A 15766-nucleotide genomic window follows, 5' to 3' on the forward strand; every position below is an offset into this window, starting at 1 on the left:
AGAGCTCATAAAACTACACAATTATCTTCCTGCAGAGCAGCCTACATTCGGCCGGTCCAGAGGGGATCTCCCTCGGAAGCAGTAAGTCCAGACAGAGGGTGAACAGGCTTGGGACAGGCGGGATGCAAACTCATGGTCTTACACTCCCCATGTCATCTAAGATGTAAAGGCATCTCCTGGCCCGAGATGTGGCCCCTCTGCACCTCGAGGGGAACAGTGGGAAAGGAGGCAGGTCTACTGAGAAGGTGCCATGGGAGGGCAGCATCCTCAGGGCTCTGCAGGCAGAACACAAGACAGTACAGCAGGGTCAGCCTGGGAAGCCCAAGCAATCAGGAGGGGTCCAGCGACGGCTGGTGCCCCACCTGCCAGCGACTGGTTTTGAGGCAGGAATACTGACTGCTCATGCATTACCTACACAGACAACCACTCCATGTGGTACAACCATCTGTTGACTTGACTAGCTGACTGCATGGCTAGACATGAGAGGACCCACGGGGCACAGGATGGGACAAAGAAGAAGAGCCATGCTCAGCTGCGAATATGACAGTGAACTATGACAAATTCATTAACTCAAAATCTGTATTTTACAAAAAAATGTTTAAAAATGTTTAATCATACAATATGTACAACACATGCTATTTTCCTCTTAGGATTTCACCATCTACTGGAGTCCTAAAAAAAGGGAAGGAGGCAGGGGAAAAAGCTAGTTAGCAGTTTACCAACCATCAGGCCACATTCACACAACATACATAAATGAAATCTAACAGGTCACGAGCTTCCCAGGAGCAGTGCCAGACAGAGCCACTCTGCACTATCTGAGGTCTGTTCCCCTCTAAAATCCTCAAAGTATTCTTACAGAAATAAATTATCTGGAACAAAAGTCAATGAATTGAGGATATACCAAGTCTAAAATATTCTAATCCTCAAAACTCATGGGACATTCAAGCTAGAAGATGAGCACTTAGCTGGTTCCCTCTCGACACCCTAGCCCCCCATCTTATAGGCAGGCAGAGGGAAGGACCGGGAGTCGGCTCAGATTAAGTGACTTGCCCAAAGCTCGCCCCATCATCCTCCCCTTCTCTGCTTTGCCCATCTAGCGGGGCGGGCAGTGCTGGGGGGAGCCCGTGAACCTCCCTTCTCTATTATCGACCTGCTCTAGGGAAAGCCACGCCCAGAGCAAACTCCCATGCCACCTCTGGCGTTGCAGCCAGTCCTGGGACAGGAGCCAACCACTGTCCCACCTCTGCCCTTCTCACCGGCTAACACAAAGTTCTAGGAATGAGGCACTGAGGTTAGATCCCAGGCAACCCAGAGGGGAACCACCAGCAGACTCTGATGCTGCCGTCCCACGGAGGTGTTACCTTCAGCTCCGGTCAAGCACTCAGCCTCTGCTGGCTCTGACTGGATGGAATCACAGGCTCGGAAATCTCAAAGGTCCTCACGATCTCCTGGCAGAGGACAAAGGACGCATGTGTGGGCACTGGGTCAGAGCAGGGGTCAGCAAGCGTCAGAGCCGTGTAGCAGCAGTCATGCGGGGCCATACCTCCCAGTCTCGGTAACTCAACGCTATGATCCCTTGATTCCTCACTTGAGTATTCTGCTCAATCCCTTCATTGTCTTCATTAGCATTAACAGGTTCTATGTGAAAGACATTTTCAAAGGTCACCAAATCAGAAAAAGGAACTAGAACAGAAGGTGATGAGTGATGGGGATGAAGCCTGTACCAAGAAAATGCTTCGGCCATTATGTAGTCATTAGGACTTCGTGCATCTGTGAGCCACTGTCCTCTGACAGCAGCAGCTAGAATGTGTCTCCATTTTTAAAAAGCACATTGTAGAGAAACACTACAAGCACCTGGAAACCTCTGCATATCCAGGAAGGCACTTCAAAAAGTTGGAAATGGAATTCAGTTTATTTTGATGCAAGTTTTTGAAGTCCACCTATAGCTTTCTTCTTATTCCACAATTTGGAAGACTCCATGTATGTACCAACTAGAGCTACGCTCTGGTCAATGTCTCCATGACTGAGAGTCTAACGTCACAGATATGCAGTGGAGGCACTGCATTCTCCAGGAGACCTGAGGAGGCCCCAAGAGTGGCAAGAGTGACAGTCATCAAGGCAGATCAGAGTCCCGGAACCTTGGGAGGCAGAGCTGGCATCCAGGGAAGGTGGGTTGGTAGAAAGAAGCCACCAATATTGGCTGCAATTACAAACTCTGTGAATTAAAACATATGGCTAATCTTCACAGCACCTGCAGATAGCAGTGACACAGATAAAGCCTTGGAAGTTCTAAACTATGACTCTGTCTCCAGTATTCTCAGGTAGCCGAACAACCTACAAAGAAAACTCATTTACACTAGGAAGGTAAATCTCAAAGTCTAATGACAAATGTTTTCTCCAAAACAAGTTTTCCCAGACACAGTATCATTTACCTATTATTGGCAGTCGGTCTTGGTCAAGTCTTATTCTTGCAAAGCCATCCTAAAACAAAAACATGTTTTTAGAAGAGCAACATTCAGACTCAAAAGCACTAATTGGGAGATAGTAAATTACTCCATGAGCCAGTCCTCCATCTCAGGCCTTGACAATGACAAGGAGCTGGTATAGACCAGCATGTCCTCACAGTGCTTCTTGGGGTCTAATCGGCTGGACTCCAACACAGCCTCCAGGCTAATTCTTTTTAGTTAATTTATTTTATTTGAAAGGCAGAGCTGCTGGTTCATTCCCCAAGTGCCAAAGCTGAGTTGATCCCAAGTCAGGAATCAGAAGCCTCTTCCAGGTCTCCCACGTGGGTGCAGGGGTCCAAGGACTTGAGCCATCCTCCCACTGCCTTCTCAGGCCATAAGCAGGGAGCTGGATTGGAAGTGGAGCAGCTGGGACTAGAACCGGCGCCCATGTGGGATGCCACCATCACAGGCAAAAGCTTATGCTACTATATCACAGTGCCAGAACAATCAAAAACCACTCAACACCATCACAACATTCTCTCCACTGTGTCTGTAAGGCAACAACCAAGCCCCTCTGGCCCCTGGCACTGGTGTAGTCTGACAGCAAGGAGCAGTGCATTTTCCTCCCCTAAACTCCCACAGCCTCCAACAGAGGAGGGAAAAGGAAACATCTACACACCTTCCCCTGAACCCCAACCCTCTCTATCCTAACCGGAGGCCCACATGAGCTGCAATCCCCTCACCTTTGTAATATTTTTAAAAAGACACTAAAAAGCCCCATGCTGAGACTCCTTTATTAAAAACTCCATCTTGTCTTTGGCTGACATACACATATTTTACAACACTCCATGTTTCATTATGCATAATCCTATGATTGAGACCATCCATAGAAAACTACATCTGTTCTCATTTCTCAGAAAATGTGCTTACATAAGAAAAGTTCTTACAGAAAGCCAAATCTGTCTACTATCGTAGGGTGCAGGCTGGTGTGTAACTAAAGACTGTGTAAAGCTCATTTCCACAGAACAGTTCTGAAGAAGTTATTTAAAAAAAAAAAAAACATATTTTGAAATTTTTAAACTTAGAGCTACAAGACTACCATAAAAGGAGGCTGGCATTTGATGCAGCAGCTTAAGTTGCCCCTTGGGACACTGACTGCCCCACTTCGGATCCAGCTCGCTGCTAATAAGCCTGCAAAACAACAGAAGAGGGTCCAAACGCTTGGGCCCCTGCAGCCCCATGGCAGATACAGAGTTCCCAGCTCCCGGCCTGGCCCATTTGGGGAGTAAACCAGCGGATGGAAACTCTCCCCCACCCCCAAGTTCTGTGTATTTAACTCTTACTGTGCCTTTCAAGTAAGTGAGCTAACTACCGTGAAGACCCGCTACCTTTCACTCGTGTTCATGCAGTTCTGTCCCATGAACCGTGTCACTGTCTCCTAGCTATGCCCTCTTATCCGAGAATGGCATACAGCCTGTCCTCTCTCTGTGACCTTATCAGGCAATTTCTCAAAAATAAGAATATTCTCATTTAACATTCATCACACAGATGTCAAATTTATATAGTTCCATACTTAAATTTCACCAACTTTCCTTAAACTCAGGTTGAATCTCCCTTATCTGAGAGGCTTGAGACTAGAGAGTGTTTCTGGCTTGAACTGTTTTTTTCCTACATATACCTAATGACATATCTTAGTTACAGGACACACATCTAAATACCCACTTCATTCATGCTTCACACACAACCTTACACAACATTTCTTAACTGTTTTACATGAGACAAAGCTTCATGATGTAGGCATTAAGTCTGCACTCAAGTTTCAGATTTGAGAGCTCTCAGATTCCCACATTAGGGATCCTTAGCCTATAACTTCTGAAGGCTCAGGGAAAGCCACATTCTCCTGATACACCAGCGTCCCGCTGCCATGGGCCCACGCTCAGTGGTTAGTACCAATCCCTCCGCCAGGCCCCGTCTGCCCACCTCACCGCGGATCCTTTGAAAAGCATGAACAGAGCAATCTGAGATGGAATCCTCAGTCTTACCCGTATGATGAAGGAAACGTGGAAGATGTTTTCTACTGTCCGGGGGAAGGAATGTGGATCAATCACAAAATCAAAGAAGGACATTGGAGTGTCGGCTGTGGACAAACGAGAAAACACACCCTTCAGCACGGGCACAGGCAGCCTCTGCTCCTCACTAAGACCAAGGGACCAGCACTCCTACCGGGGGGTGCCCTCAGTGCAGCTCCCAGGGGTCAATGTGGGGTCTCTGTTAGAAGGAGGGGTGCCCACAGGCCCGGCAGCCTCTGACAGAGAACAAGGGCATAAAGTGACAGCCCATGACTTCTCGCTGCAGCAGCTGAGCCAGGGCAAAATGGTACAGAGAACTCGCTCACGCCATGCTGGAGATGTGAGGGCAGAGAGAACAGCGGCGTGCCGGGGGGTCACTGGCCAGAAGACGCAAGCCACCTATGTGCTGCTGGGACAACTGTCCATGTGGAAGAGACGTGTGGCACAAGAATGTTCACATTAGGATTAGCTTGGAGAAAAGCCCAAACCTCCAAACCCAGCTATTTATGTGCACACTTACAAGGCTGACCAACAGATGAAAACAATATGAAACAGACGTTTTACAAGTGGCTTCCTCTGGGGACTGAGAGGAGGCGGTGAGTTTCTTGTCTTGTTTTATGGTACAGTTGACTTTGCAACAGAAGAAAAAAAAAAACCTATCTTTTAAAAATAAGAGTGAACAGTTAGTTCACCAACACTCTCACATGAGAATTCGAAAGAAGAGACGCCTCACTGAGAAGTACGCGGAGCGAGGCTAACACTGTTGCACAGCACATTAAGCTACTTCCCTTCTGATCTAGCCACTTGCTGACATGCCTGGGAAAGCAGATATCCAAAGATTTGGGAGCCCTGTCACCCACGTGGAAGACCTGGACAGAGTTCCAGCTTCCAGCCGTCAGCTTGGCCCAGTCAGGGATGCCACAGCCATTTGGAGAGAAAACCAGTTTCTTCCTTTCTCTCTGCTCTGGCTTTCAAGTAAATAAATCTTTAATACACACATATGCAACGAATAAAAATGATCTGAACATTATATAGTACTAAAAAAATGCCTTTTGAATGAAAATCCCATTGAAAGTGACCCATCTGATCAACACAACTGCTCTATTTTCTTTTTTTTTTTTTTTTTAAGATTTTATTATTATTGGAAAGCCGGATATACAGAGAGGAGGAGAGACAGAGAGGAAGATCTTCCATCCGATGTTTCACTCCCCAAGTGAGCCACAACGGGCCGGTGCGCGCCGATCCGAAGCCGGGAACCTGGAACCTCCTCCGGGTCTCCCACGCGGGTGCAGGGTCCCAAAGCTTTGGGCCATGCTCGACTGCTTTCCCAGGCCACAAGCAGGGAGCTGGATGGGAAGTGGAGCTGCCGGGATTAGAACCAGCGCCCATATGGGATCCCGGGGCTTTCAAGGTGAGGACTTTTAGCCGCTAGGCCACGCCGCCGGGCCCAACTGCTCTATTTTCAATATGATGTTATACTCACGATCTTCTCGAAAATATGTTTGTAACAGTCCCAGGATTCTTTCTACTTCTTTTTCTGTTGCTTCTTGATGAGATTCTTCCATTCTTTTTAACTGAAAAGGAAAAAAAAAAGGGAAGGAAAGTTTTTTATCAAGCTGACTGGCATACAACAAACACACACCCGTTTCTTCTCTCACTGGCCCAAATTCCTCTGAATGTCTTGTGTTGGAGCCTGCTGGCCGTGTTAGCCCCATCATAAACTTCACAATTCAACACAACATTTCCTAACTTTATCAGCATTTTTCTGTGGAGAAGGGGCTTCAGAAAAGTCAAGGAAAATAGGATTAAAAGACAAGTTAATTTTGGTGCAAGAAAAGTAAATTTTGAAATCCATGCATAGTATTTTTTTCGTAAAACACCTTTTGCAGTAACTGAAGATCACCTGCATCATTTCTTAGCAGAGAAGTAACATTACAGAATCAACCATCTCCAGGTTGAACATGAAACAACAAAATACAACCAGGGAAGTTTAGAGCAGTAGTTCTCAGCTGGGAGGGATTCTGATTGCCCCTGCGCTGGGATCATCCGCCTCAATACCTGGAGACATTTTTGGTTGGTACAGCTGCAGGGGGAGGGTTGCTATTGGCAACCACATCCTTCAGCACCTAGCACAGCTCCCCACAGCAGAATTACCCAGCTGCAAATGTACGGTGCCGGGGTTGAGACACTCCGGTTTAGAAGAGCTGGTAGAAAGTATAGAAGTGGATTAAAAAAAAAAAAAAAGAAGTGGATTAAAAGCAAGCAATCAATCCAATAAAATACTCCAAGCAGCTGACACAACTGACCACAGGCGTCCAGGAGGCTCAGAAGACGGCCAAGGCCTGGTGTCGATGACTACTTCAAGAGTTTTAAAAAGTAATTTGAAGGAAACAAACCTCAGCAGGCATTGCTCTCTGTTCTTCTATCATCCGCACTTTCCTCACCCGATCGGCGCGTGGCTTTGGCACAGGGCACTCTCCATATATTGAACCCAACCTAATGGAAAACATGCTTTCATGTCCTTTTTTGCTTTGTCTTTTAAAGAAACTAATTTCACTAACTAAACACAAGTGACATGGGGTAGTTCAGTTCAGACCAGCCTCGGTGCTGTGTGGGCGACAGCAGACCTTCCTTCTTGGGAAGGCTTAGGATGCCCTTCCTAGTCCCTTAAGACTTCCAGAGAAACTCCCAGGAGCTCTGCTCAAACACAAATGCCTCCTCCAATGCCTTCCTACTGCTCCTGCAACAAGTCTGTGTCAGTGCCTGTGACGTCTCCCTGGCTGGCCCAGTGTCTACCTGCCAGCCAGCTTTGAGATGAAGGAGAGAACAGGGCAGCTGCTGTGGGGTCGGAAGCCTTCCATCTAGAGGTGCCAGGGCAGAGGCACACAGCCCAAGACTCACAGAACACACCTGCCAGGCTAGCAGGCCAGGCAGAGGCCAAGACTTCTCTTCTGGATCTCTGCACCTTCCTCCCAGCAAAAACCACACTACGGGCTCCAGTCCTAGCTGCAGCACGCAGACAGACCATGGCTTTATTTCTTATCCATACTGATAAAATATAAATGTATAGTATATTACATAAACGTTGTATTATTTATATTTCCTCTTCTTACACTTGAAGAGATGAAAATACAGGTGTGGCTGGCTAAATAGACATGCACACACACACCAACCATCTCCCCATGATACGGTAGGTCCTGGAGTGCCACAACAGAGTGCACTCAAGCTCCATGAGAGGAGTGGATAGGCACAGCAGTGACCTTGCTGGCAGACCTGATCCCACAAGAAGATCCCGGAAGCTTCTGAGTAGAGGCCTTCAGTATAAATACACTTCACCAAATGGAAGAGGACATTGAACATGGGGTGAAAAGCAAGTATCTGGCACCCCGGGAGTACTCCAAGGTGGCTACAAGTAGGGCTGGAGCACTCCAAGGTGGCTACAAGTAGGGCTGGAGCACTCCTAGGTGGCTACAAGTAGGGCTGGAGCACTCCAAGGTGGCTACAAGTAGGGCTGGAGCACTCCTAGGTGGCTACAAGTAGGGCTGGAGCACTCCAAGGTGGCTACAAGTAGGGCTGGAGCACTCCAAGGTGGCTACAAGTAGGGCTGGAGCACTCCAAGGTGGCTACAAGTAGGGCTGGAGCACTCCAAGGTGGCTACAAGTAGGGCTGGAGCACTCCAAGGTGGCTACAAGTAGGGCTGGAGCACTCCAAGGTGGCTACAAGTAGGGCTGGAGCACTCCAAGGTGGCTACAAGTAGGGCTGGAGTACTCCAAGGTGGCTACAAGTAGGGCTGGAGGATAAGATAAGCCTCAAGATCCCAGGATGTAGAACAGACCTTAACACTCAGCAGGAAAATAACACAGATTTGGGCTTTGTCACCAAGAGGCTTGGACATCTTCCCACGGTCCTGACAGCGGCTCTTGGCACCTGAGTTACCTAAGACTGATCCAGCAGGTGCCAGCCACACCCACAGCCCTACCACCTGCACACCCAGAGTTCCCAAAGGGAGATGCTGCCCATCTCAGGGGTTTTACAGGGATACATGCCCAGGAGCTAGATCGCTGAAGGACAAAAGGACTGAGAGGGAAGGTTTGGGAACACTGTTACGTTGAAGGCTGCTTCACAGAGGAACGACCAGCTTAGCTGTTTTGGGCTCCTCCGAGGGGTTGAGTTAGGAAGCTAAGGCAGAAGATTTCCTTTGACTAGAAAAACTTCTCTATAATCAGAGGTACACCTAAAAAAACAAAAAAACAAACACTGGGCAGTTTATGTTTCAACAAGGGCTCAAGGAATCTTCAACTACAGAGGGCCTGACATCGCTGGATGACCCTGACGTGGTTAGATGGCCCTGACATCGCTGGATGACCCTGACGTGGTTAGATGGCCCTGACATTGCTGGATGGCCCTGACGTGGTTAAATGGCCCTGACATCGCTGGATAACCCTAACGTGGTTAAATGGCCCTGACATCGCTGGATGGCCTTGGCAGGAGCATCCTGAGCCTCAGAGGACAAAATAAAGATGGTGCAGTGGGATGCAGGATCCGTTAGCTTTCCACCCACAGCGGGGGTTTGTGGGCTTTTCCTCGTAGGAAGTCTGCAGGCAAAGGCCTAGGACAGTCCCCACGACACCACCAACTCAACTCTGTCCCTACCAGAAACAATGGAAGCTTTACAAAGGGCTGGTCTGTCAGATTTTCAAAATAATCTTACAGAAAGTGGAATGTATGGGTTTTATTAAAGGTGTTTTCTGCTGTTTTGCCTGATATTTTCCAGGAGTCATAGACTATGAATTCAAAATCAGAACTATCTTCATCACGGATGAGTTCTTCAGCTTCTAGCGGATTAACACCCATGTGGGTCAGCTACAAAAATGAAGGGAAACAAACAAACAAACAAAAAAACAAAAAAACCCAGTTAAGCCACAAGAAATCTTTCACCATTCCATTCAGTCATCTGCATCGCTAAACCTTTCACAGGCCAGAGGCAAAGGCTATTATTTTCAGGGTCTAATTATGTTGGCCAAATGTCTTGTAAAGGTCATTTCACACAATTCCTGTTTTCAAAGGCCTTTCTTTGTACTTCTCTTTAGGTGAGACCAGTGCTTCTCAACCAGGGTAATTCTGCCCCAGGGGACCTGAAGGCATTTTTCACTATCCCAGCAGACATGCTAGAGCATCCACTGGGGGGAGACCACTCAACATCCTACCGCGCACAGTAACAGACTGCCCTCACACCCACAAAAGATACACACAGCCCGGGATGTCTACAGGGCACGGGCCAAGCAACCCTGCACCAGCCAGTGCAGACGAGGGACAGGGATGCCAGAACCGAGTCCCTGAGGATATCACATCCCAGGTAGTCAGCTCGGTTCTCCCAGCATAAAATAGGAAAGCACATCCCAAATCCAATGCTCCAAGACAGAACCACAAAGCAGAGCTGCTTTTTGGATTTTGATGTTTGGCTACCCTTCCAAAGACGCCTAGGCAGCCTGCAGGTCAGTATGCTCCCAAGAGCGTCTGCCCGTTTGAAACCTGCCTTCCAGGGTAGAACAGCTGGGAGCCCAACAACTGTCTTACAGCAAACTATCTTACAGAAAGTGCATTGTATTGAATTTACTTATATGAAAGGTCACATTACATTATACCGTAAAGTGTCTAGAAGTCATCAAGTCGCAACGGCCATATCTTATAGAAACAATAAACACGAGGCCCACAGGAGTTTACTCCCATTAACGAAGGAGAGGCATAGAGTACACTCAGCTCTGCTCTACCCTCGGGCCACCCAGTCCTACCAGGCACCCTGACAGAAAGACATCTCATCAACCATTCACTTAAGGTTTTGTAATTAACATGTTATGTCTTCTGGAATTTATTCTTAACACAGAAGTAAAAAGCTTCACCTCATAAACAGTCATTTTCCCTAAATTCCCAATGCACAGCCCCTCTGTTTTGCTATAGGTGAACATCAGTGTGCATTCTCCCAAATATATTTCACAGCAAATTTTTAATTTAGGGTTTTAAAACCAATTGGAAATAATTCTCTGCTACATGCCTTTACAAAAGATCTGGTTAGATCTCATGGAACTAAATCAGTTCAGTAACCACATAACACAAATACAGAAATTCAGTGTTTGGTATGCTCTAACTTAAATAAATCATGCAAGCAGGAGGAAAAAAAAAGAAAAGAAGGAAGGAAGAAATTAACTAATTCAGTGTTTGATCCAAGGAGCTATGGTAGGAGGCCTGCAGGAGCAGGTGTCTGGCATTACCGTTTGGGATGCCCACACCCTAAGCAGAGTACCTGAGTTTAAGTCTCAGCTCTGCCCTCATTTCTGGCTTCCTGCTCATGTGCAGTCTGAGAAACAGCTAGCAAGTGACAGCTCAAGTTCCTAGGTCCCAGCCACCCACATGGGAGACCTGGTTTTGAGTTCTAGTCTTCCAACTCTGGTATCTGAGCACACCCGCAGATGGAAGACACATCTCATCTGTGTTTCTTCGTATATCTCCATCTCTCTGTTTTTCAAGTAAATTGTTATCTTCCAAGCAAAACAAAATAGTAAGATAGAAAGCCAGTCTCGGTATAGACTTTTTGATAAATCCATCAGGAAAAAGTTAAAGAGAAAAAGATGAACAAAACAAAATAAAATTTAAAAATTAAAAAAAAAGCGAAATCAGTCATATTTGTGTGGTTCTGAAATACTCTCAAAGACAGAACATCCCCTCTCTCCAGGCCTAACTCATGGGCAGCTTTGGCCCAGAGTCAGGACGGAAGTTCCAGGTCACTAAGAATGACCTAGAACGCATATGAACCAAGAAAGAGGCCATTTGTGGAGAAACACAGCAGCCAGAGGGTCTCCAACTGCTCCAAGCTCCCACTGAATCCCACTGCGGACTCTTCTTCCATCTTTAACCTGCCCTCTCTGAGAAGGATCTGAGACCAGAGAAGCAGGAGTGGCAGAGGCAGGGGAAACAAAGGGAAACCACGGCACCAGGAGATGATTCTCCCACAGGAGCCACGCCTGAGGAAGGCTGAGCGGACGGGTGCTTACCAGAGTCTCCACGTAGCGTAACATATCGAAGGAGCTCAGCTCCGAGCGCAGCTGCTTGGCTTTCTCTTTGCCCAGATCCGAAGCCAGAACAAGAAAATGTGCATCCAGGACTGCTTCCCTCGCTCGGGACACTGCCCAAAAACAGAAGGAAAACAGACATGTTACACAACTGTCCACAGAGCTTGTCTCTAAACTTCTTGCTACTTTTTAAGATTCCCGACTGAACCTCCCACCCCTTCTCAAAAAAAAAAAAAGACCTTTCAGCAGACTGAGGAGTGATCTAAAGCGGCTCCTTTGACCAATGCAAAAAATTCCACGCTGCTGGTCTTCACAAACTCCAGCCTGTCACCTGGTTGTCACACCCCTGTCTCACCCCATGAAAGAGGACGCAGCCAAAGGGGGTAAGAGTGGAAAAACAGCTGGGAAAGCTTCAGCAGGCAAGGTCCTCCAGGGTGCCACAGAGAGAACACAAACCCCCAGCGCCTAGCTGCTCCCAAACCACGTGGTCTGACTGCCCCAACAGCAGCAGCCTGGGCATGGCCAGAGAACCCACCATCGCTTACCGTCTGTGCCCACCACAGGTCACTGTCGTCCTTCAGGAAAAGCCCTTGGCCCCTCCAGGAGGGTCACAGGCAAAGTCACAATGGGCAGGAAGGAAAAGTGGACGCAGGCGCAGCGTCCAGGGGCTCTAGCAGACCTTCCCGGGCCACCAGCCACACGGTGCTCATGACAAACAGCCAGTCGGTGAAGACCGTCAGGTCACTAGACCATGATGGCCACCACATCCACAAACACCAAGTGGTCAGAATTCTGTTGGCTGGGCAACCCTAGCAGAATAATTCCACCTTCGATGTTTTACTTGGGAACACTAGACATGGCTGATGGTGGGGAGGATGTGTAGATAAAGAGCTAAGCAGACACACTGCCAGGGCCAAGGCAGCCAGTGAGCCAGGGGTAACAGGAGGCGCCTCACCATGGGTCCAGGCTGCAGAGAAAAAAGCTCAGAGGGTGACCAGATGATGCCATGTGGGAGACCAGGGCAGGAGGGGCCAGGGGCCCTGGGCAGAGCAAGGCACAACCCAGGAAATGTAGCAAAGGCTACAAAGGAGACCCCCCGTTAAGGCATGTGGCCACCCCAGGAAGCTCCCGGAAGAACACAGAGAATTGTGGGTGCCGTGCATTGCGAGCGCTGCCCCCTCTCCCTCTCACCGGTCTGTGTCCACTCCTCCCTTGACCAGCATGCAGCCGGCAGGCCCACGGCAGGCAGTGTCCGGGGGTCCTGGCCGGAGCCCACAGCAGGAAATCCCACCTGTCCTGCCACTGACCGCAGACTGCAGACCGGCAGGTGCCCCTGTTCTCAGGGGCTCCCCCCTGAGACGCGGGGGCCCAGCAGCCGAGCTCAGGGAGGGCAGGCGGGCAGGAGAACACAGGGAACTTAGATCCCAGACTTCATCCAGCCATTCAGACTTGGCACAAACCATAGACACACCCCGGAGTCTGTCCCAACGTCAGTAAGTACCCACCAGGGGGTGTATTTCACATAGAAGCTTCGTTTTATGCTTAACAGATGCCAGATACCCAACAAACACAATGTTACTGCTATCATGAATAAAGCACCCCCAAAGCCCCCCCATTCCGAACAGACAGAGCTCTATTGTAAACAGGAGCGCAATTTGACAGTCAGTCACTAAGCCCTTATGCACCACACAGATCACACAATTACCTTCGTTAAACAGCATGTTGGCCTCCTCCAGGACCTCTGTTAACTTGTCGCCGGCGCTCAGTATGTCCTCCCGGTTTTCTGTGGAAAAACAAAAACACGAAAACATGGGCACGCGCACGCCTCCACTCCCCAGGAAGTGAGAACATCACGACTCCGCCCCTGCGCCCCCTTCGTACACAGCAGCAGAGCAGCAGACGCCCCCGAGGCTGAGGGAAGCCCACTCCCCCTAAGCTACACCCTCCGGCCCGGTTCTCCAGCTCGCCTGCAGACGCCGGTCTAGCGGACCCAGTTCTGGGGTGCGGGGGCGCGCCAAGCAAAGGCGCGGCCTTCGCGCCCGGCCTGGGCCCCGCCGGCCGGCAGGTGAGCCCCGGCCCGGGTCTGGCTGCCTGCCCGCAGCTGCCCGGCCACGCGCATCCCCCCCAAACCCGCCAAGGTCGTGCGGCGCCCGCCACAAAGCGGAAATGGGGGCGCGGGCTGAGCGGCGAGGCGCGGCCTGCCCACACCTGCGCCTCGCCCCCAGTCGCAGCCGACGCGTGGCGGGCACGGCCTTACGTTGGACCGAGTTGATGAGCGCCCGGTACTGGTGGCGGATCTGGCGGCACAGGCCCTGGTCCGCCTCGGCCTCCAAGGTGGCAGGGTCTATCATCTCGTCCCCGGAATCCGACGGTTCGGTATCCTCCAAGCTCGGGCGCTCCGGGGCCTCCCTGCGTTCGGACGCGGCGCCCCGGCGGGACCCGGGCGACAGCGGGGACCGCGAGCGGGAGCGGTTGCGGTCCCGGTCCCGATGTGGGTCACGGGCCCGGCCCCGGCCATCGGGCCGGCGGCCGCTGCTATCCCCGGACATCGCGCCAAAGCCGCCGTGCAACTTCGGAACGGCGGAAGTTCGCGCCAGAAACTGAAAGCCAGGTTGGGCGCGAGCGCTGCTCGGCTGCCCCGCCCGCGCGAGCGACAGCGACGCCAGTGGCTGGAGGCCGGCGACGGGGCTGGCCCGCGCAAAGGCCGTCGGCATTTTCGAGTCCCCTCGGATGCCCTCCGCCGCACGGACACCTGCGGCCCGGGCCCTGCTGGGGCGCGCCCGCTGGGCGAGGCTCCTGGGCCGGCGCCCCACCTGCGGCCTCAGTCTCCCCGAGGGGTCGCGAGGTGGGCGTGGGCTCCCGGGGGACGCGTGGCATCTGGCCACACCACTTCCAGGGCAGAAGGAACCGCGCTAAATAGTCACAAAACAGACCATCTCTCCCGTGTCTCAGGAAACTCCCTGGTGCAGGTTGGGAGGCCCTGCATCCGATATGGATGACAGTTAAAACCCAATTCACTTCCCATCCAGCCCTCAGCTGCTGCGCCTGGGAAAGCAGAAATAAGCTGCCCAGGTGGGATACTGCAGCGGAGCTTCAGGTTACTGGCTTCTGTGGCCAATAGGGGGTGGAATTCTGATTCATTCTCTCTCTCTCTCTCTCTCTCTGACTCTTCTGCCTTTTAAATAAAATAAGTCTTCCTAAAAAATCCTCAAGAAACCATAGAAATCACAGGGTTATAGCCACAATACGTTCGAAAATAAGGGTGAGTTCTGTTCCATGTGTTTTGGGTTGTATTCCAGAAGCTATTGGAATACAAATTCTGCGATAACTGACAGCCCATCCTGTAAGCAAGGAAGGTGGTTATTGAGTAATGGACAGGTACAGTGTGCACTGTGGTACACCAGACCCAGGGGTAGGTGGGACAGGGAGGCTTACTCAGAATACCACACAGCTTCAGACACAGGCATTTCTGGTATTGTCCATTATAATTTTCTGAACTACAGTTGACCTCAAGAAGTCTAAACTGTGGGGCCTAGCATGACAGCTTAATGGCTCGATCCTTACCTTGCAAGCACCGGGATCCCATGTGGGCGCCCGTTCGTGTCGCAGCTGCTCCATTTCCCTTCCAGCTCCCTGCTTGTGGCCTGGGAAAGCAGTGGACAACGGCCCAAAGCCTTGGGACCCTGCACCCACGTGGGAAACCCCGAAGAAGCTCCTGGCTTCAGATGTTGCAGCCATTTGGGAAGTGAACCAGCAGATGGAAGATCTTTCTCCCTATCTCTCCTGCTCTCTGTTAATTTACTTATCCAATAAAAATAGTAAAGCTTAAAAAATAAGCTGGAAAGCAAAACCCTGGGTGAGGAGGTCAGTGTAGCTGTGCCATAAAATTCTTATGAGAAACACGGAGATATTACTCTTTGTTGACATCTTGTCAGATGTTGATTTCTTAGATGAGGCACCAAAAGCAAACTGAAAGGAAAAAGTCAACTGGAGACCAGGTTGGGGGTTGTAAGTTACGATTGCCCCAGAAAACGAATGCTCACTTGCGTGTCCACTTCTGGCCCAGTGGCCCCTGCACACCAGGGAGCTCGGTGCGAGGCGCTTAAACTACCACATCTGGCCACTGGGGGCGCACTCCAAGCGCCTGCGCTGTGCCAACAGGTTGCGTTTCCTTCTCGAAGTG

The 15766-nt window shown here is 50.2% G+C and overlaps 1 protein-coding gene across 2 annotated transcripts; it reads right to left on the minus strand.

Moving 5' to 3' along the window:
• Nucleotides 1-544: 544 nt before the first annotated feature.
• On the minus strand, nt 545-14226 carry NSMCE4A (NSE4 homolog A, SMC5-SMC6 complex component). 2 transcript variants are annotated; one of them, XM_058671403.1, is made up of 11 exons: nt 13841-14214; nt 13289-13366; nt 11566-11696; nt 9228-9379; nt 6913-7012; nt 6000-6090; nt 4490-4584; nt 2433-2481; nt 1544-1638; nt 1362-1448; nt 545-672 (listed from the first exon to the last, which is right to left on the minus strand). In XM_058671403.1, exons 1-10 carry the CDS (start codon nt 14130-14132, stop codon nt 1374-1376), a joined length of 1158 nt encoding a protein of 385 aa, XP_058527386.1. In that variant the 5' UTR covers nt 14133-14214; the 3' UTR covers nt 545-672; nt 1362-1373. The 2 variants fall into 2 exon arrangements, with proteins under 2 accessions (XP_058527386.1, XP_058527387.1); XM_058671404.1 differs by lacking the exons at nt 6913-7012; nt 9228-9379 and having other exon boundaries at nt 548-672; nt 13841-14226.
• Nucleotides 14227-15766: the final 1540 nt, after the last annotated feature.

Source organism: Ochotona princeps, chromosome 13 (genome assembly GCF_030435755.1).
Source record: "Ochotona princeps isolate mOchPri1 chromosome 13, mOchPri1.hap1, whole genome shotgun sequence".
In the NCBI taxonomy this organism is placed as follows: Eukaryota; Metazoa; Chordata; class Mammalia; order Lagomorpha; family Ochotonidae; genus Ochotona; species Ochotona princeps.

Excerpts from the sequence above, each read along its gene's own strand:
- NSMCE4A (XM_058671403.1), bottom strand. The coding sequence starts at position 14,132 with ATGTCCGGGGATAGCAGCGGCCGCCGGCCCGATGGCCGGGGCCGGGCC. Across the intron at positions 7,013-9,227 it reads ACCCATACATTCCACTTTCT|GTTGGGTTCAATATATGGAG; the intron begins GTAAGATTATTT and ends GTTTTCCATTAG. Across the intron at positions 2,482-4,489 it reads ACGTTTCCTTCATCATACGG|GATGGCTTTGCAAGAATAAG; the intron begins GTAAGACTGAGG and ends TTTTTGTTTTAG.